Source organism: Panthera onca (genome assembly GCF_046562875.1).
Source record: "Panthera onca isolate mPanOnc1 chromosome E1 unlocalized genomic scaffold, mPanOnc1 haplotype 2 h2.Chr16_ul_12, whole genome shotgun sequence".
In the NCBI taxonomy this organism is placed as follows: Eukaryota; Metazoa; Chordata; class Mammalia; order Carnivora; family Felidae; genus Panthera; species Panthera onca.
Window position 1 is genome coordinate 469,695 of NW_027675811.1, and position 25,703 is coordinate 495,397.

General features: G+C 50.4%; 1 protein-coding gene and 1 long non-coding RNA gene across 8 annotated transcripts in view; one reads left to right on the forward strand and one right to left on the reverse strand.

Annotated features, from left to right (window-relative positions):
- LOC144615351 (uncharacterized) lies at positions 1-10,979 on the reverse strand. 4 transcript variants are annotated; one of them, XR_013553759.2, is made up of 4 exons: positions 9,491-9,550; positions 5,898-6,030; positions 2,253-2,681; positions 1-927 (listed from the first exon to the last, which is right to left on the reverse strand). It is a non-coding gene; the product is annotated as an uncharacterized LOC144615351 (long non-coding RNA). The 4 variants fall into 4 exon arrangements; XR_014137144.1 differs by lacking the exons at positions 5,898-6,030; positions 9,491-9,550 and adding an exon at positions 10,854-10,979; XR_014137143.1 differs by lacking the exons at positions 5,898-6,030; positions 9,491-9,550 and adding an exon at positions 3,549-5,891.
- The window catches only part of LOC144615349 (pleckstrin homology domain-containing family M member 1-like), a 20,470-nt gene continuing 4,358 nt past the window's right edge, over positions 9,592-25,703 (forward strand). For 2 of the 4 annotated variants that reach the window (XM_078442283.2, XM_078442286.2), the window contains exons 1-4: positions 12,212-12,300; positions 15,461-15,549; positions 19,046-19,293; positions 21,028-21,654. In XM_078442283.2, the coding sequence (XP_078298409.1) occupies positions 15,502-15,549; positions 19,046-19,293; positions 21,028-21,654 (923 nt within the window). In that variant the 5' untranslated portion in view covers positions 12,212-12,300; positions 15,461-15,501. Of the gene's footprint in view, positions 9,729-12,211; positions 12,301-14,878; positions 15,061-15,460; positions 15,550-19,045; positions 19,294-21,027; positions 21,655-25,703 lie in introns of those variants that run through there. The other 2 variants (XM_078442284.2, XM_078442285.2) reach the window with 2 other exon arrangements.

Below are 25,703 nucleotides of genomic sequence, written 5' to 3' on the forward strand. Positions count from 1 at the left end.
GAGAGAGAGACAGAGCATGCGGGCAGAGAGAGAGGGAGACACAGAATATGAAGCAGGCTCCAGGCTCTGAGCTGTCAGCACAGAGCCCGATGCGGGTCTCGAACCCATGAACCAACCACGAGATTATGACCCTCTCTGCCACCCCTCCACTCGCACTCTATGTCTCTGTCTCTTTCTCTCTCCAAAATAAACATTTAAAAAAATTTTTTAAAAACAACAATAAACATTTATTCCTCAAAAAACATCTTTTTTAATGTTTATTTTGAAGAGAGAACAAGAGAGAGAGGGAGACACAGAATCTGAAGCAGGCTCCAGGCTCTGAGCTGTCAGCACAGAGCCCAATGCGGGGCCCGAAGCCATGAATGGTGAGACCATGACCTGAGCCAAAGTCAGACGCTCAACCAACTGAGCCACCCAGGCGCAATACCCATCCCCAACCCTCCCCTCCCTCCCACCCCCCATCAACCGTCAGTTTTGTGAACATATTTTAAAACTACCATAGCCAGGAAAACAAACCATTCTAGATATTGCAAACACACACACACACACAAAGGTCATACAAGCAATTGGTGCTCACCACTGGTGGGGCTCGCGGTGGTGAAGGTCAGGGCCAGGGGGGAATCGCACCACTAGCTCTCAGGTTACTTTACCACAGTTGCTCTCCATAGATTCAAAGCTGCTGCTGCCACTCGGTCAGGAAACTTCGGGAAGCCACTGCCGGGGTCACTACAGCCCCATGGCCCCAAGCCTGACTGGTGGGGAGTATGGACTCCAACATTCGGCCCGCATGTCTGCTGCTACAGAGGAGAAAAGCATGGCTTCCACCTCCTTCCACCTCCGCCTTCCAAATTTCACACAGGTACGCTTTATTGGCACAATTCTGCTGTCGAGGGAATCTGTCAACGATGGTTCGTGGGTTTCCAGGACCTGCAAAGAAGGGGCTAGAAATGGGTGTCAAGAGCCAACCAACATCATCCAGCAAACCCCTCCTGATGGGGGGGTGTTCAAAGGCTTTGTAAAAGGGGGGTGGTGTCCACGTGGAGTAACCTGGTGGTCGTGTTTCTAAGTCGGAAACCCTGAAAGGTGTCATTCTAGCTGGGCAGCAGGTGAGGCGCTGGATGCTGACGACATACACTCATCCCCAGAGGTGACTGGAGAAGCGCCTGGAGTTGATTCTTAGTTTCATCTCTGGAACGTTCTCACTGGAATTAAAGCTGGATGGACTATTGGCAATGCAGTATCTGAGAAAACATAGCCCCCATTCAAAAGGGCTGCCAGAGAAAAGATCTCCACAGGGAAACATGTTTTCTCAAAATACAGCCTTTGGACCTCTATACGCAAACATCCCTGGGATGCTTACTTAAAAAGCTGATCCTGAAAATAATTTAATTTCAAAGGCTGTTGGGGCACCTGGGTGGTTCAGTCAGTTGAGCGACCGACTTCGGCTCAGGTCATGATCTCACGGTTCTTGGGTTTGAGCCCCACGTCGGGCTCTGTGCTGACAGCGCGGAGCCTGGAGCCCGCTTTGGAGTCTGTGTCTAACTCGCTCTCTGCCCCTCCCCCACCCCCCTGCTTGCACCCTGCCTCTCTCTCAAAAATAAATATTAAAAATAAAAAAATTAAAAGGCTGATCCTGCACACCTCCCCTGATGAAAACAAACAAAAGCAGACACTACTTAAAGTAATCCAGACAGATTTCAGTCAGTAACATAGTATTGCAGTGCCGTAGGGGAAAGGGTTCATCGTGAGCAGGCACCCGACTGGGATTATTACAGAGGTGATGGGGTATTTCACAGGGAGAATGAGGGACTAGGGAAGGGAATGAGTGGGGGGCTCTATAATCAGAAGTGAAAGATGACAAAAAGCAGGAAGGGACGCTGGCCCATATGAGACCCATCTGGCTTTGCTGACACTTCTCAAAGTTAAGCTCCTGCCCTCTCACAGAAGCTGGGAGACAGGGGCCCGATCTTCAGGCGTTGGCTGGACTCAGCAGCCAATCCTTTAGACAGCCGGGAGTTTTGCAGGCAGGCACTTTAAGGGAGGCTAGGGTCCTACTAGGGATGCGGCCACGAGCTGCCAGCAACCACGTCCGTGTTTGTTCGCCTTCACAGGCCAAGCAAGGTCGAATCAAGAAGAGGGCTCGGAGGAGCATTTGGAGAAAGAATCTGTCACCCTCCGAACCCACATGCCCACCCCTCCTGAGCCCATCCCCCAAACAGAGGGACCACTTTGACAGGCCTTTTTATGCTCACCAAACGACTGAAGTAGGACAAGGCGGACGGGGAGGTGGGGGAAGCAGAGGTTCTCCGGCTTCTTCAGGGCTGGAGGTCGGCAGGGATTTGGGGGTGGGAGACGAAGGGCAGAGCAGATTGAGGATGACCAGGAGGCTCAACTGGATTCTTAACCTGGGAGTCCCGACTGGTCATGCTGGCCGGCTCCTGCCCCCACGGAGGTCAGGGCCTCTCAGTCCTGAGGACCACCAGGCACGACCAGCTCTGGCTCCTGTGGTCCTGGTGGGGGTATGTTGTTGAGACCTGGGGGATGGCGTGGAGCACCAGCTGGGGGGCGGGAGCACACTCATTCAAGAAGAAGAAAAGTCCCGAGGCCCAGAGCAGAGGCAGGAATGGTGCTTAGGCTGCGTGTGTTTCCAGGGCAGCGGCAGAGAGCGGTCTGGCGCCACACTGTGGAGGAAATGAAGATTTCAACGGTACAAAGGCCTCGTCTGGATGAGGGCTACACCCCAGGGTGGTAGAGCAGGAAAACAGAAGGAGCCTGGCTCCCTGACATAAGAGCCACCGAACCAGCCCCAGATCCAGTACTTAACCGGATTATCATATGAGAGATCAAGAAGCTGCTTCTTAAAAAAATTTCTTTTCAATGTTTACTTATTTTTGAGAGACAGAGACAGAGCATGAGCAGGGGAGGGGCAGAGAGAGAGGGAGACACAGAACGTGAAGCAGGCTCCAGGCTCTGAGCCGTCCGCACACATCCCGACATGGGGCTCGAACCCATGAACGGCAAGATCGTGACCTGAGCCAAAGTCAGACACCTGACCGACTGAGCCACCCGGGTGCCCCCAAGAAGCTGTTTTTTAATTTAACCCACTGTTGGGGCGCCTGGATGGCTCAGTCGGTTAGGTGTCCGACTTCGGCTCAGGTCAGGATCTCACCGTTCGTGGGTTCAAGCCCCACATCGGGCTCTGTGCTGACGGCTCGGAGCCTGGAGCCCGCTTCAGACTCTGTGTCTCCCTCTGCCCTTCCCCCACTCAATCTCTGTCTCTGTCTCAAAAATAAATAAACATTTAAAAACAAAGGAATTAAAGGGCGCCTGGGTGGCTCAGTCGGTTAAGCATCCAACTTCAGCTCAGGTCACGATCTCGGGGTTCGTGAGTTTGAGTCCCACATCGGGTTCTGTGCTGTCAGCCTGTCAGCACAGAGCCCGCTTTGGATCCTCTGCCCCACTCTCTCTGCCCCTCCCCCGCTTGCACTCTCCCCCCCGCCCCCCGAAAAAAAGGATTAAAAAAAAAGAATTAAAAAAAATCACTTAACCACTGTTGTGTTGGGTCTCTACTGCAGCAGCTGAACCTGTACGTAACCTGATAACGGAGGGAATCCATGTATCTGTTATCTTTTGCCACAACAGTGCTAACTAATAGACCATCCTCAAAACTCAGAGGAGGCTGGGAAACCGATTCTCACAGGTTGGCCGTTACCGCTGTACTTTAATGCCCTGCTGGCTGGATCGGCGCTGCTTCTCACTGCTGGTCTTTTCTCCCTGTGTTGCTGCCGGGACCCAGGCTGAAGAGGCAGCGGCTACCCAAGAGAAGCGTAAGAGAGCAAGCAAAAGAGCCATCGGGCCTCTTCGAGCCTAAGCACGGAACCAGCCCCCAGCCCCAAGCCAGGGGATGGGAAAGTACACTGTGGCCACGAGGAGACACAGCAGGAGCGGGGATGCGGGGAGGGCCCATAATTCTCTCTCCCAGAATGTGACAGAGTCCTGGGTCAGAGGCTACAACACGGTGGCCCTGCTCTTCTAGGCGTCACCTACGAATGGCGCAGAGTGAAAGACAGCGTCCGTCCATGTGAAGACTCAACCGCAGTTCTCTATCAGGTCAGGAGCCCTGACAAGACAAGAATCACATCTCCTTCCTCTTCCCAACGCCTAGGGCCAGGCCCTGCCCTCAGGGCTGACTCAGGGAGATTACTGGGTGAATCTGAGACCATTTCTTCACTCTCTGCGTCGGATTCCTTATGTGATACAGACTGACCTCCTAAAGGTCAGCACACAGTGCTAGGGGTTTGCCCGCAAAGCTGCAAAGGGACTGTGCCATTGGGAACTGAGATGTGTACCTAGGTCTGTCTACACCGCATCCTGGATCCACTGCCTGCCAGAGGGACCTCCAGAAGAAAGGACTTCTACAAGTTAAATATCGCAGACTTCACACTCCAAAGGAGAACCGTTTGAAGAGAGCCATGGTTAACCCTGACGAATGCCACCATCACCACAGAATTCCAGGCACCGGGCATGTGGGTAGAAAGCATATTTTAGGGCAGTGACTCATGGTAAGTCGTTTCCTCCAGTCCCTAAAACGGGCTATTCAATGTCAAGCTGTCTCAGGCTCAGGCTGATAACAGGGCAGCCATAGGGGACCTAGTGGGAGCTGCGTTGTCACGGTCCAAGTCTGTACGCACCGCTTGTATAACCTGCCCAAGTTCACAAAGACAGGATATCAGTCGCCGCTCTTTATGCTCCCAGTGAAAGAAATCCAACTAAAATATGCTTAAGCCAAAAATGTCATACGGTGTATCGGCTCACATAACCGGGAAGCCTAAGATCTTCAAGCTGGCCGCATCTAGCGCTCAAACGTCATTCTCTCCCCAACTATCCCTCAGTTGTGCTTTCCTCCATGACGGCTTCAGGCCACAGGATGGATGCCCCAAGACTGCAAAGATAGTCCTTAGTAACTCCAACTCTCCACTGAGGTTGAGCAAGCCTCATAAAGGAAAGCCAGTCTTCAAAAAGCCTCTGATTGGTCTGCTTGGACCCTGTATCTGGCAGGAGGAGACCCTGATTGGCCAGCCATGGTCAGCGTGCACCTGCAAGGTGGGCCTTAAACCAGTACTTAAGTCTCTGCTAGGGCACAGGAACTGAATAGAAAGTCAAGAGAGGGGGTTGTCTCACGGCAAGTTGAGGGGGCGAGGTGACAAATGGAAGACCAGACATTGAGGCTAGATTGAACTAACCCTAAGCCTAAACTTTGAACAGGCTTTCACACGTTCATAGATGCTATTGTGAGTAAAACACAAATTCACTTAAGAGCAGGAGTGCCTTCATAGTAACTTTTGGTCTTTCTGTATTTTTTGTCCCAATTAATAGATATCGAAAGGATCCCTACGATCACGAGCAGGTCCGAAGACCATTCTATTTTTTAATATTAGAAAGGGATTCTTAACTGCAGATTAAGAGAGAGAGTAAAGAAAGCAAGAAGAGAAGGGAGCCAGGAAAACCCCAGCCCAGGAAGCAGCGAAGGAAGGTTCCAGGACAGCAGCGTATGACAGGTCAAGGAGGTAGCCGAGGGAAACGGCACTAACTGTCATGCCAGAGCACTGGAGCGGAGTGGAGGAGTGATCGTGGCGGGCAGCACAGAAAGAGAAGGAGAAGAAATTAAACCCCGGGGGGTCAGGGGACAGAAACGAGTGCCATCGGACTACATGAGCAAGCTCTGCGGTGAACAATGCTTACCTAGTCACAATTCTGCAACCACTATCAATCATGGGGCAAGAGTGACAAAACTAAACCCCAAGAATGGAATGGGTGGGGGGTGTTAAAGACCTAACTCCTTGCCTGTGTTGCTAGGAAGTCCACAGATAGCGTCTAAAATGGGTGAATCAGAGCACCTGGGTGGCTCAGTCGGTTGAGCGTCTGACGTCAGCTCAGGTCACGATTTCACGGTTCGTGGGTTCGAGCCCCGCATCGGACTTTGTGTTGACAGCGCAGAGCCTGCTTGGGATTCTCTCTCTCCTTCTCTCTCTTTCAAAAAAAAAAAAAAAATTAAAAAACTCTTTTAAATGGAAGAATTAAGAGCTAGAAACACAAGATAGGTGGAGATAAGCACCAGAAGATCCAGCGAGAGGTAAGGAGGACCGAGGACTGGCGAGCTGGCCCAGGAGGGTGGGGATGGTCGAGGCAAGAAGCTGCTGCGGGTCATTCTGTTTCCTCACCACTTCATTTCGTACTATTTGAACTGTAAACTATGTGTGATAACATTTGGGAGGCTTAAAGAGTCCATTCTTTTGTCAACGGCACCTCAAAGCTGTATTTGTGTCCAACTTTATTGAGATAGAATTGACACATAATTTTTACGAACCCTTTAAATCCATTTTTTAAAGAGAGTGGGAAGAACCAGCTTCCTGCAACAGAAGCCATGAGAACATTACCTATTCCGGTTTCAAAAGAAATGGTGGCATTAGTTCTGCTTAGATGATTTCGGTCAGAGACCAAGTAAGCATACATCTGGGGTTCAAACAAGAGAGGCTCTCACTCCAGTGCTCAAAGACCAGTTAGAAAACGGAGATCTGACTGAACTGGGTAGGTACGAATTAGCCAAAACTGTAACAATAATAATAATAATAATAATAATATAGCTAGTTATCCTCAAGTGCTTACTTCAGACCAGAAACCGTCCTGAGGATATTATCTTATTTAATCCTCATGGCAACTGATATTTTCCCCAATTTACAGATGAGGAACTGAGGCTCAGATAGTTTGGGGAACTTCCCGGAAGTCACACACTCTGGCCCCTCTGCCTGAGGCAGAGGGGCCTCAGCGTGTTGTGATTTACTTCTCTTTTCTAACCACCAATCAAACTTAGAAGTTTCTATCTCTGGTGCCATCTCGAGGGGCCTATGAAAACCACTGACTGTGGCAGTGGTCTCAGGCCCACACTTGCTGGGTTGTGCTGGGCCCTGCGCTGTCTTAGGGAAGGCCTAGAAAACAGTATGGGGTAGAGCCGGTATTCAAACCTAAGCATTCCCGGCTCCAAAGCCCACTTGCTCGGCCACTGAATTATGCTAGTTCTCCAGCTAGAATCAGAGCTGGGTGAGGATCCCACCTGTAGTAATTATGAGTTGTATGGCCTTGGGCCCCCAAGTTCCTTAACCTCTCTTAAGCCTGTTTTATCATCTATGCCATGGGGATAACAATGGTGCTTACCTTCAGGGTGGTTGCTAAGGATAAATCAAAATTCCTATCTGGCAAATAGGAGCCTCTATTTTCCACACCTGTTAAATCCCTTGCCCTTCAGCTCCTAGGTTAAGGAGAGATTCTCACATTTTCTCACCCTTCAGATCCACGGGTGGTAGGGCAAGAGACAGAAAAGGTTTGGGTCAAGGCTAAATACTTGGACCTCATCCCAGAGTGACTCTCCAGGGCAGGGGCGGGGTTCAGGAATCTACACCTTAGACCCCCGAGAAATTCAGATGCCTGCAGTCCTCCTGCCTGGCTTTGAATGACTATGCGTAGTGCTTGAAATCTGACAGACCAGTGCCTTTGTGAGCGTCTGAGCCCTTCCTGCACTGGCCTCCAGCTCTGTCTGTGCCTCCTCCCTTTCCCCATTGCCCAATCTGTCTTTATCTCCCCCTTCCATTCTAAGCCCCCTCCCCTTACTCTAGCCTTACTTCCTAGCTTCCTCTCCACCTCTCCGTGCACCCTCCCCTGAGCTCAGTCTGCATTCCTACCCACCGGCCGTTTCTCTACCAGTCTCTTCGCAGGCATTGCCCTTTCCTGTGTCCACCCGGAAGGCTCAGATAAAAGTTGCTTCCGCCAGGATAACCTTCAAGGCCTCTTCCCTGGCACCATGGCACTTTGCACGTACCTTTATTATTGCTCAAATAACAGGGTAATGGGAGATTTTTTTTTCCGGCCTCAGATTACCTGGTGGACTCGTGGCCCACGAATGGTGGAAATGTGCGCCAGAGTAAGATGGAGAGAGGAGGACAAGCCCGTAGACTTTGCAGAGGGGCCGAGAGGCCTGAGAAGTAAGAGAAGACCAGGAGACAGGGGCTCCTGAAAAGATAGATAAGAGATTACCATGCGGGGTTCCCACAGCTTTTGCAGACAGCGGCTGCGCAAAAATTCATTGGAAGAACTGAGGAATGTTGCTGGCTCCATCTGGGGGAGGGCATGCTTGTATCAAGACACTGATGCTCTTGATGTGCTATAATTATAACCAGAAACACTATCCTTTTGCCCAGGAAACTGGATTTCCCAGTAAATTCCTTACTTTCCAAGTTGTTTAACGCTAAGATAATGCTTTGCTTCTGTGTCCTTATTTATTTATCTTTAACGTTTATTTACTTTGGAGAGGGAGAGCACAAGCGAGGGAGGGGCAGAGAGAGAGAGAGAGAGAGAGAGAGAGAGAGAGAATCCCAAGCAGGCTCTGCACGGTCAGCGCAGAGCCCAATGCAGGGCTGGAACTCACAACTGTGAGATTGTGACCTGAGCCGAAGTCAGACACTTAACCGACCGAGCCACCCAGGCATCCCTCCGTGTCCTTATTTCTAACTTTCTGTTCAACTGTTAACCATACTAAATGTACTCAGATTCATCTAGTCTAAAATCGAGGAGAGGTGGTTCTCGCTCCTAGAGACAGAATTATTGAAGAGGCAGCCCGCACACACTCAGGTGCCACATCTCCAACAGCTGGTTTTATAAATGGAAACAGGCACTGGGACCCCTTCTTCTCCCCTTCCCAGAAAGGCTGATGGAGAGCCTGGCCCAGATCAGTGGAGCTTTCTTCCAAGAACTGTCCCGTTCCCAGACCAGCCCTGTAGACACCCCCAAAGTCCCCCTGGACCTGCAGGTAGCAGTACCTCTCCACCCCAGTACTCACCCCACACTCAGGCCCTAAGATCCCACTTGACCTGAGCCTGCAGGTATGAAGTGTCCAAAGCACAAGACATCTGTCCCCACCCCCACCAACACACACTCTTGACCTTTTGTTCTGGGTCCATGTGAAAGAGAAATGTCAACTCTACCAAGTAAAGGAAACAAACAACTTCCTGGCTAGATGAGAATAACCAGAACCTTAAGCTTCATGCCTGGGGGCTGACGGGTACCTAAAGGTGCTCCCTTGGTGATAGGGGTGATCAAAACCTGTATGCTTGTCCTGAGAACCACCAGGCGGGAAGCACCAACTGCACTGATGCCCTCAGGGAGGCAAAACTAGGGTAGACGTTATTGGTCCGATTTTACAAGTGGGAACCTTCCGGGCAGGAGGCCAACAGACAGCCTCCGTAGACAGCACGGTAGATAGTGCTGTGCCCAGGCAAGGTCGTGAACCCAGAAGGCGGCCGGGATCTAGTGAGACGCAGACACTGCTGGGGGCGGGCAGTAGGACACGTTCCGCCCGACACTGGTGGGCTAGCCTGGTGGCCTCGCCTCTTCGTGCGCATCTCGGGTCGCAGAGTCCCCAGCCTCCCAGATCACTCACCTGCTCTGGAGCTGGGAACTTGGGCTTTCCTGAGCGCTGGCCCCGCCCCGAGGCTCCGCCGGCCCTGCGCTGGGCTCCGCGGTCCGGGGGCGGGGCCGGACGCCGAACCAACGTGATGGCGTCAGGCGCCGCGAGCGCCGTTTCCTGTTGTCCCTGGCCCGGAGGCCGCAGCGCCTGGTCGGAGGCTTAGGGGCTGCAGTGGCCAGGAGTGCCCCGCGCCCCCTCCCCGCTCCCTCTGGTGAGTTAGGGGTCAGAGGGCGAGGAGGGTGAGAAGGGGACGGCGGGGCCGAGACGAGAACGGGCGATGGGTCACCAGCCCTGTCCGTGATCGCAAACCCTTGGTTGCTTTGAAACTGTCCTGCTTCAGAGCCTTTTCCCTGCCCGGCCTGAGCCCCGCACCCTACCCCACTCGGACCCGAGCCTTCAGCCCAAACAGCCAGTGCTGACCCGTCCCCTTCCTCTTCTCCACCCGTGACCCGAGCCCAGCCCTTACCCTCACCCCTTCACCACTGGTCTTGCGTAAGTGCAGCCACACTCGACCCCACGGTAGCCCACTTCCAACCCCTAGGACAGCCACTTCCCTCCGCCTCCCTCTAACGCATCTCCTTCTCACCCCTCAACCCCTTTGGCAATCCCAGTGCTCCACGCAAACCTCCTCGAGCCCCCCCTCCCCCTCCCCGTCTTTCTGGCTTACCCCTTTTCAGGCTCAGCTTTCTTATCCCAGCCCCCCTGCTCAGCCCCCCAAGGTCTGCTCAGCCAAAACACCCACCTCCCCCCACTCATTTAATACCTACCACTACAGTAGATGCCCTATTGCGCTTACCCCCCTCTTCTTGATAACTCTGATCTCAGCCCTATCTCAAGTCTTGTATGTATCTTCTTGCCCTCACCCACTCAACCCCTAACTTCCAAGCCCACCGCATACTTTCTTTCCATCCCCAGCCAGCCTGAGGACACTTCATTCCTGAGTCTTTGCTAAACCACCCCCCAACTCTTGCTGCCCTAGTTCCCACCACCCCTACCCAATCTTGTTAGATTGACGTCTTCCTATCCCCATTTCAACTCTTCATCCCAGCTCTGTGCCCACTCTTCCCTTGATGTGGTCCCCATTTGATCTGAGAACCTAGTGCAGTCCCCTGCCAACCCCACCTGCTTTCTCAGAGCCAGGCACTTGCCGAACACCTCAATTGAGGCAGGGCCTCAGATGGTAAGTAAGTGTGGAGGAGTAGAGATCCTTCTCCCGTGGGTCAAGTGCTTTTCCTGGATGTCAGGCCCCCTGTACCTGTCCTTAAGGATTGTATTCCTGGCATCCATATTACATTACTCGCGTTGGCTGCTGGAATGATAGGTATCATCCAAATACCTGGAAGGTGAGGGAGCTACTCATTCAGCTGGGGCAGTGGAAGCTTATCACTTCCTTTTGGGTGACGATCTGGAGAAACTCAAGCGGTTCCACTGTGTGGGGTTGGCTGTGGGCACAGAATCATGTCCATGTGCATTGCCCTGCCGCTCAGAAAGGACCCTCACCCAGTGCTCCTCCTGGCCAGAACTGGTTGTAGATTAGTCCCGCTACCGAATGTGCCAGAGGTGACGTTACATGTTGTGAAGAGTAGAGATGAGTGGATCCTGGGGACGCCGAGGCCTCCGTGGAGGCTGTTGAATTGCTTCCTCTTTTTGCAGGTGCTGGATCATTGAGTTTTGACCATTTTGATTACCCATGAACACAGAGAGTCAAGTTATCTCAGAGTAGCTAGACATTCTTGAGGCACCCAGGCTCCATGGTTAACATTTATAATCTCCTGGGATTTGGGGGTGCACATCCCCTCTAAGTTCTGGTGACCAAACTCCAAAGGATTGGCCACTTGACAGCCATTGTAAAGGACCCCAAAGAAGACCCCTTGTGTTTGCTTGCATTTATAGTCTCACGCCTTTGAGAATCGGATGTCCTTTTACCTTCAATATCCCCTTCCGTTAAGGTGTGATCTCTGAAGGGTTTCAGCCTGTTGGCAGCTTGGTGTAATGGAAGGAGTTCTGCAGTGACCCCACCACTGAGAAGTTGTATACCTCAACTTCTTACAGTCTGAAACGGTCTGAGCCTTTTTATTTTACTCATCTGTTCATTCAGCAAGTATTTTGTGAGCACCACTGTGTGCCGTGCACTGTTTGAAGCATTAGAAAGACAATGGTGAATGAGTCAGGCAAAGGTCCTGCTTTCATTCACTCAGAGTTTGGTCCTTGCCAGAATCTTAAGGGATCTGGGACAAGAATATGGGAGAGATGGGTGTTGTTGGATGGAAGGAGGGAGGGAGGAAAGAAAGATACCCAGTGTTCCTAGACCTCACATTTCTGGCCTCACCCACTAGCCTTTGGACTGGGAATCACGAGCTAGAAGTTGCTTGCCCTCCAGCTGATATTCAGTTGCTTTGTCGCCCTACCCACTCCCCCCCCCCCCCACACCCATCCCACCCCCCACAGGGCTCTTGTCTAGAAATCCAACTTTCTTCAGGTAGAAGGAGGTGCTGTTTACTCAGCACTCACATGTCTGAAGTATCAGCTGTCTTTCTGAATCAGAAGATAACTTTGTCATTTGTTTCCAGCTGAAAACCCTGACTCATCACCTGGTACAGCAGCTGGAGGGCTTAAACACCGGCCTGTTGTCGTGCATAGCCAGGTGCAGGATCGGAGTCAGGCCGTAGAGACGAGGCTGTCGCGGATGGCGGGGAAGTCTCTAAGAAGAAGAGGTTGCTGTTTACTGATGAACGGAGTGTTTCGAAAGTGGTGAAGCCAGGTTATCCATTTCTTCTTCTAATGTAAGTCTCATCTGAGTCCTTCTCCTCTTTTCGTTCTTCCTTAGTCTCTGGAGGAAGTGAAATTGGATGTTTATAGAAGGCCAGGCAGTATCACGAAGAGAATCAACCCCAACGATTCCTTCCTGTGTGTTGGAACATTTGAGGAGGGACAGCTCGGAAACCTGGCTGCCATGGAAAGGACCTGTGGTCAGCTAGTTGGGGCCACAGATCTGATGGGCAAGATTGTTTCTTGTCAGTGTTAGGCCTTCTTTGATAAGGTGGAGCTTCTGAAGAGTCTGTGAATAATAAGTTTGCCTGAAACTCTTTGAACCAAGGACCTGGGACAGTATGAACTGACGAAAGGCACAGAGCTTGGAATGAGAAAATTCTGTCCCTCACCTGAGGCATGTTTCTACTGAGCCTCAGTTTTCTCTTCTGTGAATGAGGGATACTCATCCTTCTCTCACAGGATTGTTTTAAGAATTAAATGAGGATAGAGAATGAGATCCTGTGCCAGAGTGAACCAATACAGAGGGGCAGAGGTAGACGAAGGGTGACTTAAGAGTTTCCTAAAGGCACACGGCACTCACCTTTTCTGCTCCACTGTATCAGGGATGTTTGAACTCTCTACTTGCTCTCTTTCTTCTGGGTCTCCTGAAGACCCACCCCTCTTTCGTTTGCTTCTTGGTGTCAGTGAAGACAGCTCTGAAGATAGAAAGTGAAACCAGTCCCATAGCATGGTAGATGGGGGTCTGGCTCACCCAAGGAGCCTGCTGGAGTGCTGACCTAGCAGTCAGGAGACCCAGAGCCCAGAGATCTCACATCGTAGATGGTCGTGGTCCTGCCTCTGAGCCATTTCCTGCCTTCCTGAGGCGTTCTAGAACCGACAGGCCTATGTAGGGAGCTTTGGCTTCCTGCAAGGAAAGATGTGCCCGGAACTTTGGCCTGACCCCCACGTCTCAGTTCTGTTTTGTGAATTGTCAAGTGGCAATTCTTCTAGGTTTCTCTGCACTGTTGTCCTTTTGTGACGTTCCCGACACTGTTTTAGGTCACAGTTGTCTCTTGTCTGGCCCTGCTCTGACCTCAGTGTCAGTTTACTTTGTTTTTTCAGCAGACCCTGACTTGGCCAGAGCACCCACTTAATGATAAGCCTCCCTCCCTCCAGTGAATATTATATTCAGTGAATTAGTTGATGAGGCCTCAATGGTCTTCCTCTTCAGATTGCTGAGGCCCAAGCCTTGAGGCCGGCTGAGGGAAGGGCAGTTTTAGGGCTTGAGGCTCTGTCTAGAAGGGCAGGCCCCCGGAATTGCCAGAGGGGATTGGATGCCAGGGTCTCAAAGCCAGCGAGCCTGAACGTGGCCTGCAGGGCTGCGTAGGGTAGCCTTGAAGAAACCCAGCCTCTAGGATCAGGCACGGTTTCAGGACCGACTCTATAGTATGTCCCCTTCTCCCGGTGCCCTGGTGGCCAGAGCATGGAGCTGGTCTCCAGCGAAGGGTCCTGAGGATTCCCAGTGGGTAGGAGCTGGGAAAGTGGTGGAGGGAGAGACAGTCTGATGGGCTGTGGCCAGGGGCTAGTGTTCCTCCTGTCAGTCTGTTGTGCGCTGACCAGAGCTGGTTTCGTGGGGGCCGTCCTCCACACACCTATCTGCCTTTGCATGTCCTTACTTAGGAAGGTCGGCGCTGGGTCCTGTTCACCCTCTGCCGGATCCAGAGGCCAGGGCTTGAATCAGAGCGTCTTTCATCATTTAGGGCCACCCTGCCGTTCTCCATGCCTCACTGTTCGCCTGTAAACCTTTCCTGCCAGACTCAACCCTGATGCTCCCTTGCATCCCGCCACCTGGGCCCCCAGCTGGAGAGCCCTCCTCCCAAGACTTCCCTGCCCCCTCCCCAGCCACCCCTTAGCCCTAGCTCACACCCGCCTCTTCCAGAAGGGTGGATGTCATCCTGGCCGAAGGTGGTAGAGCCCGCCACTGATCAGCCCTGGGATCTTGGGAAGTTCCCTGACCTGGGTCAGCTTTGATTTATCTGGATAATAAAAGAGCTCGCCTAGGGTGGTTACAAGGAATGAATGAAGCAATGTGTGTAAACAGTACAAAATCCATTCATCATGCCTCCATTTGATAACTTCTTTGGGCCATAGGTTTTTGAGAACAGAGACAGCGATGACCTATTTTTTGGTGTCCCTCCATGCTCGGCAGCGTGGTCACTAGAGATCTGTTTAGATGGGAATGTGCCTGCCCAATCCTGGTCCGTCCAAGTGGCTGGGGCGGTCCAGGCGAGCCAACAGCCACCCCCCGAGGCTCAGGTTGAGCCCCCCCCCCCCCCCCCCACCTAAGCCACCCCCGGGGGGGTGGGGGGGAAGCCAGTGCCCTGAGGGATTTACCTGTGTACTGACTTCAGGTAGTTGAGCGGACTCATTCAGACAGTGGCCTTTGCCTATAAGGCTTGGCCACATCCAACCGGGGTAATAGATACCATTTATCCTTAGTACCGTCAGGCACTGTGCTGGGCGTTTTCCACATTCATAACCTCCGTTTGAGACGTCTGCCGTGGTGCCCCACCTAGCATGCCTAAGTGGTTAGTGGCAAATTGAGATTCGAACCCGTGTTGTTTCCCTTTAGGCGTGTCCCTGTGCTGCTCCAGCTGGACCCTCGTGCCTGGAGGGGAAGCAGCTATGTAGCAAGAGGCCCTCCCTTTGGAAACTTCCTTCAGTTGTGCTTGTCCCTGCCGAGCTGGCAGACATCGGGCTGGCACAGGAGTCAGAGGCTCCGAATGTGAATTGTGAGCCCCTGCTTCCTGGTCCACGTGGGCTCTTGGCACCTCCAGCGGCAGCATCCCCCTCGCACCCTTAGTTCTGTATCCAAATCGGCCCCTCATTCCCTGCTTTTTTGTGCCAGCGTTTGGTGTGGCATACAGAGGCCTCTCCATGCCCTGATTAGGGTGGACCCACCCACGGCACATAGGATTCCCCACCTCCTGAGATTCGAGCCCTCAGATTTCTTCTCTTCCCTTGTTTCCTTCCTTAAAATCCACTCTTGGCTTTTACTTTTGAATTCAGAGGCCTTTGCATTGCAGTTTGAGGAAGATGGGCTGACCCGCTGCCTGCTGGGGGGAGGGGGAGAATTGGCTGGGGGTGGTGAGCTGGAACCTGCTCATCTGGCCGCGCCGTCTGTCTCTGCAGGTGTCATGTGATTCTCCGAGGGAGCTGCAGTGTGAGCGGAAATGCTCTCGGTGGTGGAGAATGGACTGGACCCCCGGGCTGCCATCCCGGTAGGCAGTCGGAGAGGCTCAAGGGTGGGGAAGGGGGCACGGGACAGCCATGTCATTGGTCTTCCTCACTTTGAAATGAATGAGTACTGTCTGGAAAGCGAGGCTTCGGGCTGAGAAAGAGTTATAGCAGAAGCAGGCTCTGAGGAGACCCTGCCCTTTCTAGAACATCTTATTGGTGATAGAATGGGAATTGATAAAAAACAACGGATTTTAATAGGGGCTGCCTGAAGACCAAGGATTTCTCAAAGGAAGTCATACATATGGGGCGCCTGGGTGGCTCACACGGTTAAGCGTCATGATCGTAAGCGGCTCATGGTCTTGCAGTTTGTGAGGTCAAGCCCTGCATTGGGCTCTCTGCTGTCAGAGCAGAGCCTGCTTTGGATCCTCGGTCCGCTCTGTCTCTGCCCCCTCCCCCACAGGCACATACATGTATGCACATTCTCTCTCTCTCTCTCCCTCTCTCTCCCTCTCTCTCTCTCTCTCTCTCTCTCTCTCTCAAAAATAAGTAAACATTAAAAGAAGGGGCAGCTGGGTGGCTCAGTCGGTTGAGCATCCGACTTCGGCTCAGGTCATGATCTCACGGCTCATGGGCTGGAGGCCCGCATCGGGCTCTGTGCTGCCAGCTCAGTGCCTGGAGGCTGCTTCATATTCTGGGTCTCCCTCTCTCTCTCTGCCCTCTCCCTCCCATGCTGTCTCTCTCTGTCTCTCAAAAATAAATAAACATTAAAAAAAAGAAAAGAGGGCATTAGGGTGGCCTGGGTGCCTCAGACGGTTGAGCGTCCATTTGGCTCAGGTCATGATCTCACGATTTGGGAGTTTGCTGCTGTCACTCCCTAGCCCACTTTGAATCCTCTGTCCTCCTCTCTCTTTGCCTCTCTCTCTCTCTCTCTCTCTCTCTCTCCAGTCAAATAAGCAAACAATAAAAGAAGTATATGACCCATAAGTCATATGAAAAGATGTCTAACATCAAAAGACTGCATACTGTATGACTTCATTTACACAAAATGTCCAGAATTGGCAAATCCATAAAGACAGAAAGTAGATTAGTAGTTGCTAGGGGTTGAGGGAGAGGGGACTAGAGAGGAGTGACTGCTCATGGGCACAGTGTTCCTTTTTGAGACAATGAAAATGTCCTAAAATTAGGTAGTGGCTGTAGTTTCACTATTCTGTGAACATACCAAAAATCACTGAACTGTATAGTTTAAATGAGTGAATTTTAGGCAATGTAAATTGTGTCTCATTAAAGCTGTTATAAAGAAAAAAAAAAAAAAAAACAGGGGCTCCTGGGTGGCTCAGTTGATGGAGCGTCCGACTTCGGCTCAGGTCATGATCTCACGGTCCGTGAGTTCGAGCCCCGCGTCGGGCCCTGTGCTGACCGCTCAGAGCCTGGAGCCTGTTTCAGATTCTGTGTCTCCCTCTCTCTCTGACCCTCCCCCGTTCATGCTCTGTCTCTCTCTGTCTCAAAAATACATAAACATTAAAAAAAAAAAATTTTTTTTTTTAAAAAAAAAAGAACATTCGACTTTTCAAAGAACATTAACATGAACTGTTTGGGCTAAGATAAAAATAAAACAGTAAAATATTTATCCATAATCCTATCAGCTAACAGTTCAAACCAGGTTTTCTGTATTCCCTCCCAATCCTTTTCCAAAACACATAGGTAATTTTGACATGCTTATACTATGACAGAACTGTCTTTATCTTTCCAAAGGATTTTACATATATGTATTTTATAATTGATTTATGTAACAGACCTTAACGGAATACTTACATGTGTCAGGAACCAAGCCAAGTGTTGAGGATGCAAGAATGAAAAAAAAAAGCAAGTCCTGCCCTCAGAGTAATCCCCCCGCCCCCCAACTCCTGTGCTGTAGGTCAGGAAGTATTCGTTCCGTTTAACAGATGAGGAAATTAAGCTCAGTGAGGTTAAGTGAAATGTCTGTAGTGACCCAGCTGTTGACCAACAGAGCTGAGACTAACATCTGCCTCTGACTGCCAGGTCAAGGATCTTTCCTTTTTTCTTTCTTTCTTTTTAAAGTTTATTTATTTATTTTAGGGGCGCCTGGGTGGCTCAGTCAGTTAAGCGTCCTATTTCAGCTCAGGTCATGATCTCACGGCTCGTGGGTTTGAGCCCTGCATCAGGCTCTGTGCTGACAGCTCAGAGCCTGGAGCCTGCTTCGGATTCTGTGTCTTCCTCTCTCTCTGCCCCTCCCCCCTCCTCATACTTTGTCTCTCTCTCTCTCTCTCTCTCTCTCAAAAATAAACATTAAAAAGATATTTTTAAATAAATAACGTTTATTTTATTTATTTTGAAAGGGAGAGTGAGCATGAGCAGAGGAGGGGCAGAGAGAGGGAGAGAGAGAGAGAGAGAGAGAGAGAGAGAGAGAGAGAGAATCTCAAGCAGGCTCCACACTGTCAGCACAGAGCCAGATACGGAGCTCAAACTCAAAAACCGTGAGATCATGACCTGAGCTGAAATCAAGAGTCAGATGCTTAACTGACTGAGCCGCCCAGGTGCCCCTAGGATCTTTTTTTTTTTTTTGAATTTTTTTTTTTTCAACGTTTTTTATTTATTTTTGGGACAGAGAGAGACAGAGCATGAACGGGGGAGGGGCAGAGAGAGAGGGAGACACAGAATCGGAAACAGGCTCCAGGCTCCGAGGCATCAGCCCAGAGCCCGACGCGGGGCTCGAACTCACAGACCGCGAGATCGTGACCTGGCTGAAGTCGGATGCTTAACCGACTGCGCCACCCAGGCGCCCCCCTACGATCTTTCTTAATGTGGACCATGCTCCTGTTTTCTTGGTGTTTTTATGGTTCTAAAGTGGCACTTGTTGCCTCTTCATGGAATCGTAGACCCCTAAACAAGGTGGAAAGCTTCACCCCTGCCCTAGATGGATCACCCAGGCTCCCACACCTGTAACTATGATGGAGCCGGTATTTAAACACAAGATTTCTATGGCTATCAAATCACTGAAGTTCGGTTTAAAAAGCAAAACAAAAGAAAAATATACAAATATCTTTGCAAAAAAATAACTATCTCTGGGTGGTATAAGTACGTAATTTTCCTTTTCTCCTCTATGCTTTGTCTCTGTTTTCTTTCTTTTTTTAAAATTTTTTCCAACGTTTATTTATTTTTGAGAGAAAGAGAGAGCGTGCGTGCGTGTGCAAGTGGGGGAGGGGCAGAGAGAGAGGGAGGCACAGAATCCAAAGCAGGCTCCAGGCTCTGAGCTGGCAGCACAGAGCCCGACGTGGGGCTCGAACCCATGAACCGTGAGATCACGACCTGAGCCGAAGTCGGACGCTCAACCGACTGAGCCACCCAGGCGCCCATCTTTGTTTTCTATGATTAGCTTGTGCTAGTTTTGCTGTATACACACCCACAGGTAGACGTGAGCACGTGTGTGGGTGTGCGTGTATTTGGTGATAAGCACTTACCTTCCAGGGGTCACCGCAGGATCTTCTAAAGGCCTGTGTTATGTCTGACACCGACTAGGTCATCAAGAAGAAGCTAGTGGGATCTGTGAAGGCGTTGCAGAAGCAGTACGTGTCCTCGGACACAGTGGTCACTAGCGAAGACGGAGATGCCAACACCATGTGCAGTGCCCTGGAGGCCGTATTTATCCACGGCCTGCATGCCAAGCACATCCGAGCCGAGGCCGGAGGGAAAAGGAAGAAGAGCGCCCACCAGAAGCCTCTGCCTCAGCCTGTCTTCTGGCCCCTCCTGAAAGCTGTCACCCACAAGTGAGATCAGCAGGGGAGGCTTTGCTTTGGGGAGGAGCTTCAGTGTGGGTGACCCTGGGCTCTCCCTCTACAGCTATATGGGAAAGCAGCAGAGATGCTCTGTGTTCTAGAATGGAGATGGGTGAGATAGGGGTTATTGTTAGACCAAGCCTCAAGAGCCCCTCAGCGCACAGGCAATGGCCTGGGGCTGCTCAGGCCCCTGGCTGGTCGCCTTTAGCAGGAGCCGCCTTTTTGCCACACCGTGGCAAAGTTGGGTAGTTGGAACAGAGAATGTGTGGCCTGCAAAGCCTAAAATCTTTACTAAGTGGCCCTTAACAGAAGAGGTTTGCTGACCCTGCCTTGGAATGTTTGAACATCTCTATGCTAAGTATTATATCCTAACAGGCTATGGCATTTTTTAAAGACGTGGAATCCAGATCATCTGAATATCCACCCTGGGACGTTTGCCTCTGCGGCCCTGGCCCTAACTGCCTGGGCTTTGGAGCAAGCAGCTGCTGGCACGTTGCCTCTAAGGGCTATTAAATGCCACCTTCAGCCTGAAGGTGCCTTGTCAGTCTGTATCTTCCTTTTCATGCTGACTGCCACCGCCCTATCTCAGGTTCTTACCTCACTCCTAGGTGGCAGTGGCTTTCTGATTGTCCCCCTTATCTCATTGTGTCTGTCCTTAGGTCAGGCAGCTGGTCAACATTTATTGAGCTTAAGCTAACCCGAGCTCATTCCCTGAGCCCTGTGGCGCACGCACTCCTATGGGCGAGACGTGCTCAGGGCACTGTGATGGTCAGAGGAAGGGCATTTACATCAGACCAAGGGTTCGGGAACTGAGTTGGGTACATGATCTTATCCCGAGCAGCCCACCCAGAAGTCTGCGCGACTGCGGTCAAGTCATTTCCCGGTGTAAAAACTCTCAGGCTCCCCAGTGCTAGCCTGGAGTTCCATTCACTTCGTTGGGGCCCCGGAATCTGTATCCTGACCAGGTTCCCAGGTGATTCTGACGCACAGCCAGGTGTGGGGACCCTTGCCCCACCTTGCCTCACCGGTTGGATGCTCAAGACCCTGCATCACCTGACTTTGCAACCCAATCAGCCACTCCTCCTCCTCCCCGTGCTGTAACGGGAGTGCTCACCACTCCTGATACACAGCTGCTGCTTCCCTACCCTTGGTGCCTTTTCTCTGTCAGTCCTTGGTGCCTGAGGTTCCCCTTCCATCTTTGCGGCTTGAAATCGCTCAAGGCCCAGCTCAATGCCTTGCCTGTGCCTAATCCCTATGCCTAATCCCGCAATGCCTTGCCTAAGGCATTGTCCTTACTGCAACCTGGAAGTGATTGCCTTCCCCCCACCCCAGCTCTACTGACAACAGGGTTCACTTCCGTGTGCCCTTGAAAGGTAGTAACCTGGACTGAGGGCAGGACCATGTCTGTATCCTGTATCTTCACAGCTCCAAAGACCTGGCACTTAGGGGCTCATCACATGTATGCCGGATGAGCAGGTGATGTCAAGGGCGCCTGGGGAGTTGAAACTAAAATGGCAATTATCCTGCATGACAGTAACCTTGAAAAAGTGGGGAGTTGTAGCTAAATATTTCTCAATTCCCTGTAGAACACTGCTATCTGAGATATTTTCCCAAGCCTGTATATACTTGCAGTCGTTATTACTGGCTCCTGCTCACCAGTGGATAAAATGATCCTCTGTGATCTGAACTCACTTCTTGAAACAAGCCTGTCCTCTCCACCCCCAGGCACATCGTCTCGGAATTGGAGCACCTGATCTTTGTCAGCACGGACGTGGGCCGCTGCCGGGCCTGGCTGAGGCTGGCCCTCAATGACGGCCTGATGGAGTGCTACCTGAAGCTGCTCCTCCAGGAGCCCGCCCGCCTGTGCGAGTACTATCAGCCCACAGCCCTGCTTCGAGACGCCGAGGAGGGCGAGTTCCTCCTCAGCTTCCTGCAGGGACTGACGTCCTTATCCTTCGAGCCCTCCTACAAGTCCGCCATCTTAAACGAGTGGACGCTCACCCCGCTGGCTCTCTCTGGGCTTTGCCCGCTCTCTGAGCTCGACCCCCTCACCACCTCTGGGACAGAACTACAGCGGAAAGAGTCTCTGGATTCAATTTCCCATTCCTCAGGCTCGGAGGACATCGAAGTCCAGCACTCAGGCCATAAGATCCGACGGAACCGGAAGCTCACGGCCTCCTCCCTCAGCCTGGACACCGCCGGTTCATCCCAGCTGTCTTGCAGCCTAAACTCTGATAGCTGCCTACTCCAAGAGAATGGCTCCAAGAGTCCAGACCGTTCCGAGGAGCCCATGTCCTACGACTCCGACCTGGGGACAGCAAATGCCGATGATTCAGACCCGTCTCTGCAAGAGTGAGTGTCCTTCCCCCACTCCTCTCCTCCCCCTGCCTTCCTTCCTTCTCCTCTTCCTCTTTCTCTCCCTCCCTATAGCATGTGATTGCCTGTCACTGAGCATTGACCTCTCTAAGGGCATAAAGGAAAAGGGGATCGTGGCTCTTCCTCAGGGACTGGAGTTGCCGGGACTTGTAACTGGAGGCAACATGGGGCAGCGAGGAGAATGGATTCAGGGAGGGCTCGAGCTGAATCAGGCTCCAGCTCTGCCCCTGGCTGATCTTCGACCAGTTACCTAATTTCTCTGAGGCTTCGTGTAAAATATTATTGCCTCTAGGGCGGAAACCAACGGTTCGGAGTTAGATATACAACTTCCAAAAGACGCAGTGAAGCCCAGCGCGTCTGGGTGCTCCGCTGCGACCTCCCAGAAGGCCTCTGAAGGACACAGACCCTGAATGAGGCCTGGAGGAGGTGGTGCACAAAAGGGGCCAAGCGAGTGAGTGGAGGAAGAGCACAGGGAGCAATGAACTTGACTAGAGAAGGGACGCTGGGCAGAGCTGTCTCTTTAAAAGAACTTTTTTCTATTTGAGTATTGTTGACACACGGTGTTACATTAGTCTCAGGTGTACAAGGTAGTGAGTCACCATCTCTCTATGTTGTACCATGCTCACCCCAGCAGAGCCTTCTTCGTTCAGGCCCTTTTTAAACACTCATTTTTTAATAGATTTATTTTTATGGTAAGAAAAAAAAGTCTACCTACAGTGAAACGTCTTCTCCACCTTTGTAACCATAATTATTCATTCCTTACATCTTTCTTTTTCTTTTCTTTAAAGTTTATTTATTTATTTTTGAGAGAGAGAATGAGCAGGGGAGGGGCAGTGAGAAAGGGGGACAGAGGATCTGAAGCAGATTCTGTGCTGACAGCAGAGAGCCCAACGTGGGGCTCGAACTCACGAACCGTGAGATCATGAGCTAGGCTGAAGTCAGACATTTAACTGACCGAGCCACCCAGGCACCCCCTTTACATGTCTTTTTCTGATGTTTCTAAATGCATCTAACAGATATGAATAGATCTGTTAATAACTGTTAATATCTGTTAATAGATCTGTAATAGACTTTTAAATGTCTTTTATATTTCTTATCTCTGCCCCATCCCCACAAAGCTATTATAAATATACTGTTTGATACCTTGTCTTAGAAGAGATCAGGATTTTTGTTTTGGAGCTTCATATCAGTTTCTTAATTTTTTTTCCCCCCTATGGCATGTGTTTCCATTGTATGAATGTACCTTAGTTTATTTGACCAGCCCTGTATTTCCTGGACACTGGAGTTCACTCTTTCTGTAAATAACCGTGTGTATGTGATCTTTGAATTCTATGCAACTATCTCTGTTCAGTAAAGTCCCAGAAACAGAATTGCTGAGGCAAAGGATAAATGAATCTACAATTTTCATAGATAATCGCCTGTTTACACTCTGTCAGGAATGTACCTGTGCCCCCTCGGCCTTGTAGGCAGAAGGTATTATCAAACTTTTGGATATTTGCTCATCTAATAGGTAGAACATGATAAACTTTTTTTTCAAGTTTATTTACTTGTTTTGAGAGAGAGAGAGAGAGAGAGACAGCAAGCGAGCATGAGTGGGGGAAGGGCAGAGAGAGAGGCGGGGGGAGAGAGAGAGAATCCCAAGCAGGCCCCTCGCTGTCAGTGCAGAGCGTGATGCAGAGCTTGATCCCAGGAACTGTGAGATCATGACCCAAGCCAAAATCAAGAGTCGGGCTGGTACGGAGTGAGCTTAGAAGACATCTGTGAGGAAACAAGGCCATTAGGGCAGCCATCTTGCCCAAGCAGCAGCCTGTGGGTGGAGGAACCTAGGCCTTTGCTCTCAGGAACATACACCTGCTTTCAGGGGAAAGATACGCATGCACACACCCACCACACACACACACATGCACACGGTGACAGAAATAGCCCCATTCTGTGTTTTCATGGCATTGATAGTTTTTTTTTCCCAATGTTTATTTATTTTTGAGAGAGAGAGAGAGAGACAGAGTGTGAGCGGCAGAGGGGGAGAGAGAGAGGGAGACACAGAACCCAAAGCAGGCTCCAGGCTCCAAGCTGTCAGCACAGAGCCCGATGCTGGGCCTGAACCCATGAACCACGAGATCATGACCTGAGCCGAAGTTGGATGCTTAACCGACTGAGCCAGCCCAGGTGCCCCATCCAGTTCTTCACCAAGCTTCCCACCACCTTAGATTTAATATCCATTGATGATTCTTGCCCAAACTAATCTATGATGGCTGCAGAGTGATGATTTTCCAACCTCATGACCACCTCCACGTTTATCACTCACCATCTTATTGTCAGGAAGAGCTCCAACCCCATCCCCGTTATGTATCTGTTTGTCTATTTATTACTATTAAGGACTCAGGGATTCCTATCTCTTTCACTAGATTATAATCTGTCCCTATCCTTATTTTTTTCAAAGACGCTCTAGGCCCAAGGTGGGGTGCTAACTCATGACCCTGAAACCAAGAGTCGCTCGCTCCACCAACTGAGCCGGCCAAGCTCCCCTGTCACTATCTTTATTTGTGTCGATGGCCAAACTGTCCCAGACTACCTTAGAAACCATTCTGTATTAATTCTGTAGCTACGATACCAAAAGCGTAAGCAACAAAAGAAAAGATAGAGAAAACAGTCTTCATCATCATTGAATTCTTTTGTTTCTAAGAATACCATCAAGAAAGTGAAAGGCAACCCACAGAATGCGAGAAAATATTTGCAAGCCATGTATCTCATAAAGAATTTTTTATTTTTTATTTTTTTTAATTTATTGTTTTTAATTTTATTTTTTATTTGTTAAGAGTTACATGCAAATTAGTTAGCATCTAGTGCAACAATGATTTCAGGAGTAGATTCCTTAGTGCCCCTTACCCATTTAGCCCATCCCCCCTCCCACACCCCCTCCAGTAACCCTCTGTTTGCTCTCTATATTTATGAGTCTCTTCTGTTTTGTCCCCCTCCCTGTTTTTATATTATTTTTGTTTCCCTTCCCTTATGTTCATCTGTTTTGTCTCTTAAAGTCCTCATATGAGTGAAGTCATATGATGTTTGTCTTTCTCTGACTAATTTCACTTAGCTTAATACCCTCCAGTTCCATCCACATAGTTGCAAATGGCAAGATTTCATTCTTTTTGCTTGCCGAGTAATACTTCATTGTATATATATATACAGTCATCCGTCATCCATCGATGGGCATTTGGGCTCTTTTCATACTTCAGCTATTGTTGATAGTGCTGCTATAAACATGGGGGTGCATGTGTCCCTTCAAAACAGCACACCTGTATCCCGTGGATAAATGCCTAGTAGTGCAATTGCTGGGTTGTAGGGTAGTTCTATTTTTAGTTTTTTGAGGAACCCCCATCCTGTTTTCCAGAGTGGCTGCACCAGCTTGCATTCCCATCTGATAAAGAATTTTTACAACTCAATAAAGAAGGACAAATAACCCAACTAGAAAATGGGCAAAAGATCTGAATACTGAATTTCCCCAAAGATATGCAAATGGCCAAAGAGCACATAGAAAGATGCTCAGCGTCATTAGCCACCAGGAAAATGCAGATCCAAACCATCATGTGTACGACTTGGCACCCATTAGGAGAGCTTTGATCAGAAAGACAGTTAATAGCAAGTGTTAGTGGGGGGGGGTGCTGGTGGGCTCAGTTGGTATAGAGCATGGTGACTCTCAACATCAGGGTCATGGGCAGAACCTACTTAAAAAAAAAGAGTAAATTGAATTAAAAAAACAAACAAGCGTTGGGGCACCTGGGTGACTCAGTCAGTTGAGCCTCTTGATATCAGCTCAGGTCATGATCTCACAGTCTGTGGGCTCAAGCCCCGCATTGGGCTCTGCGTTGACAGTGAGGAGCCTGCTTGGGATTCTCCCTCTCTCCCTCTCTCTCTGCCCCTCCCTAGCTTTTGTGCACCCTCTCTCTCTCTCTCTCTCTCTCTCTCAAAATAACTAAATAAACTTTATAATTTTTTTTTTTTAAAGTAACCAGTGTTGGTAAGGATGT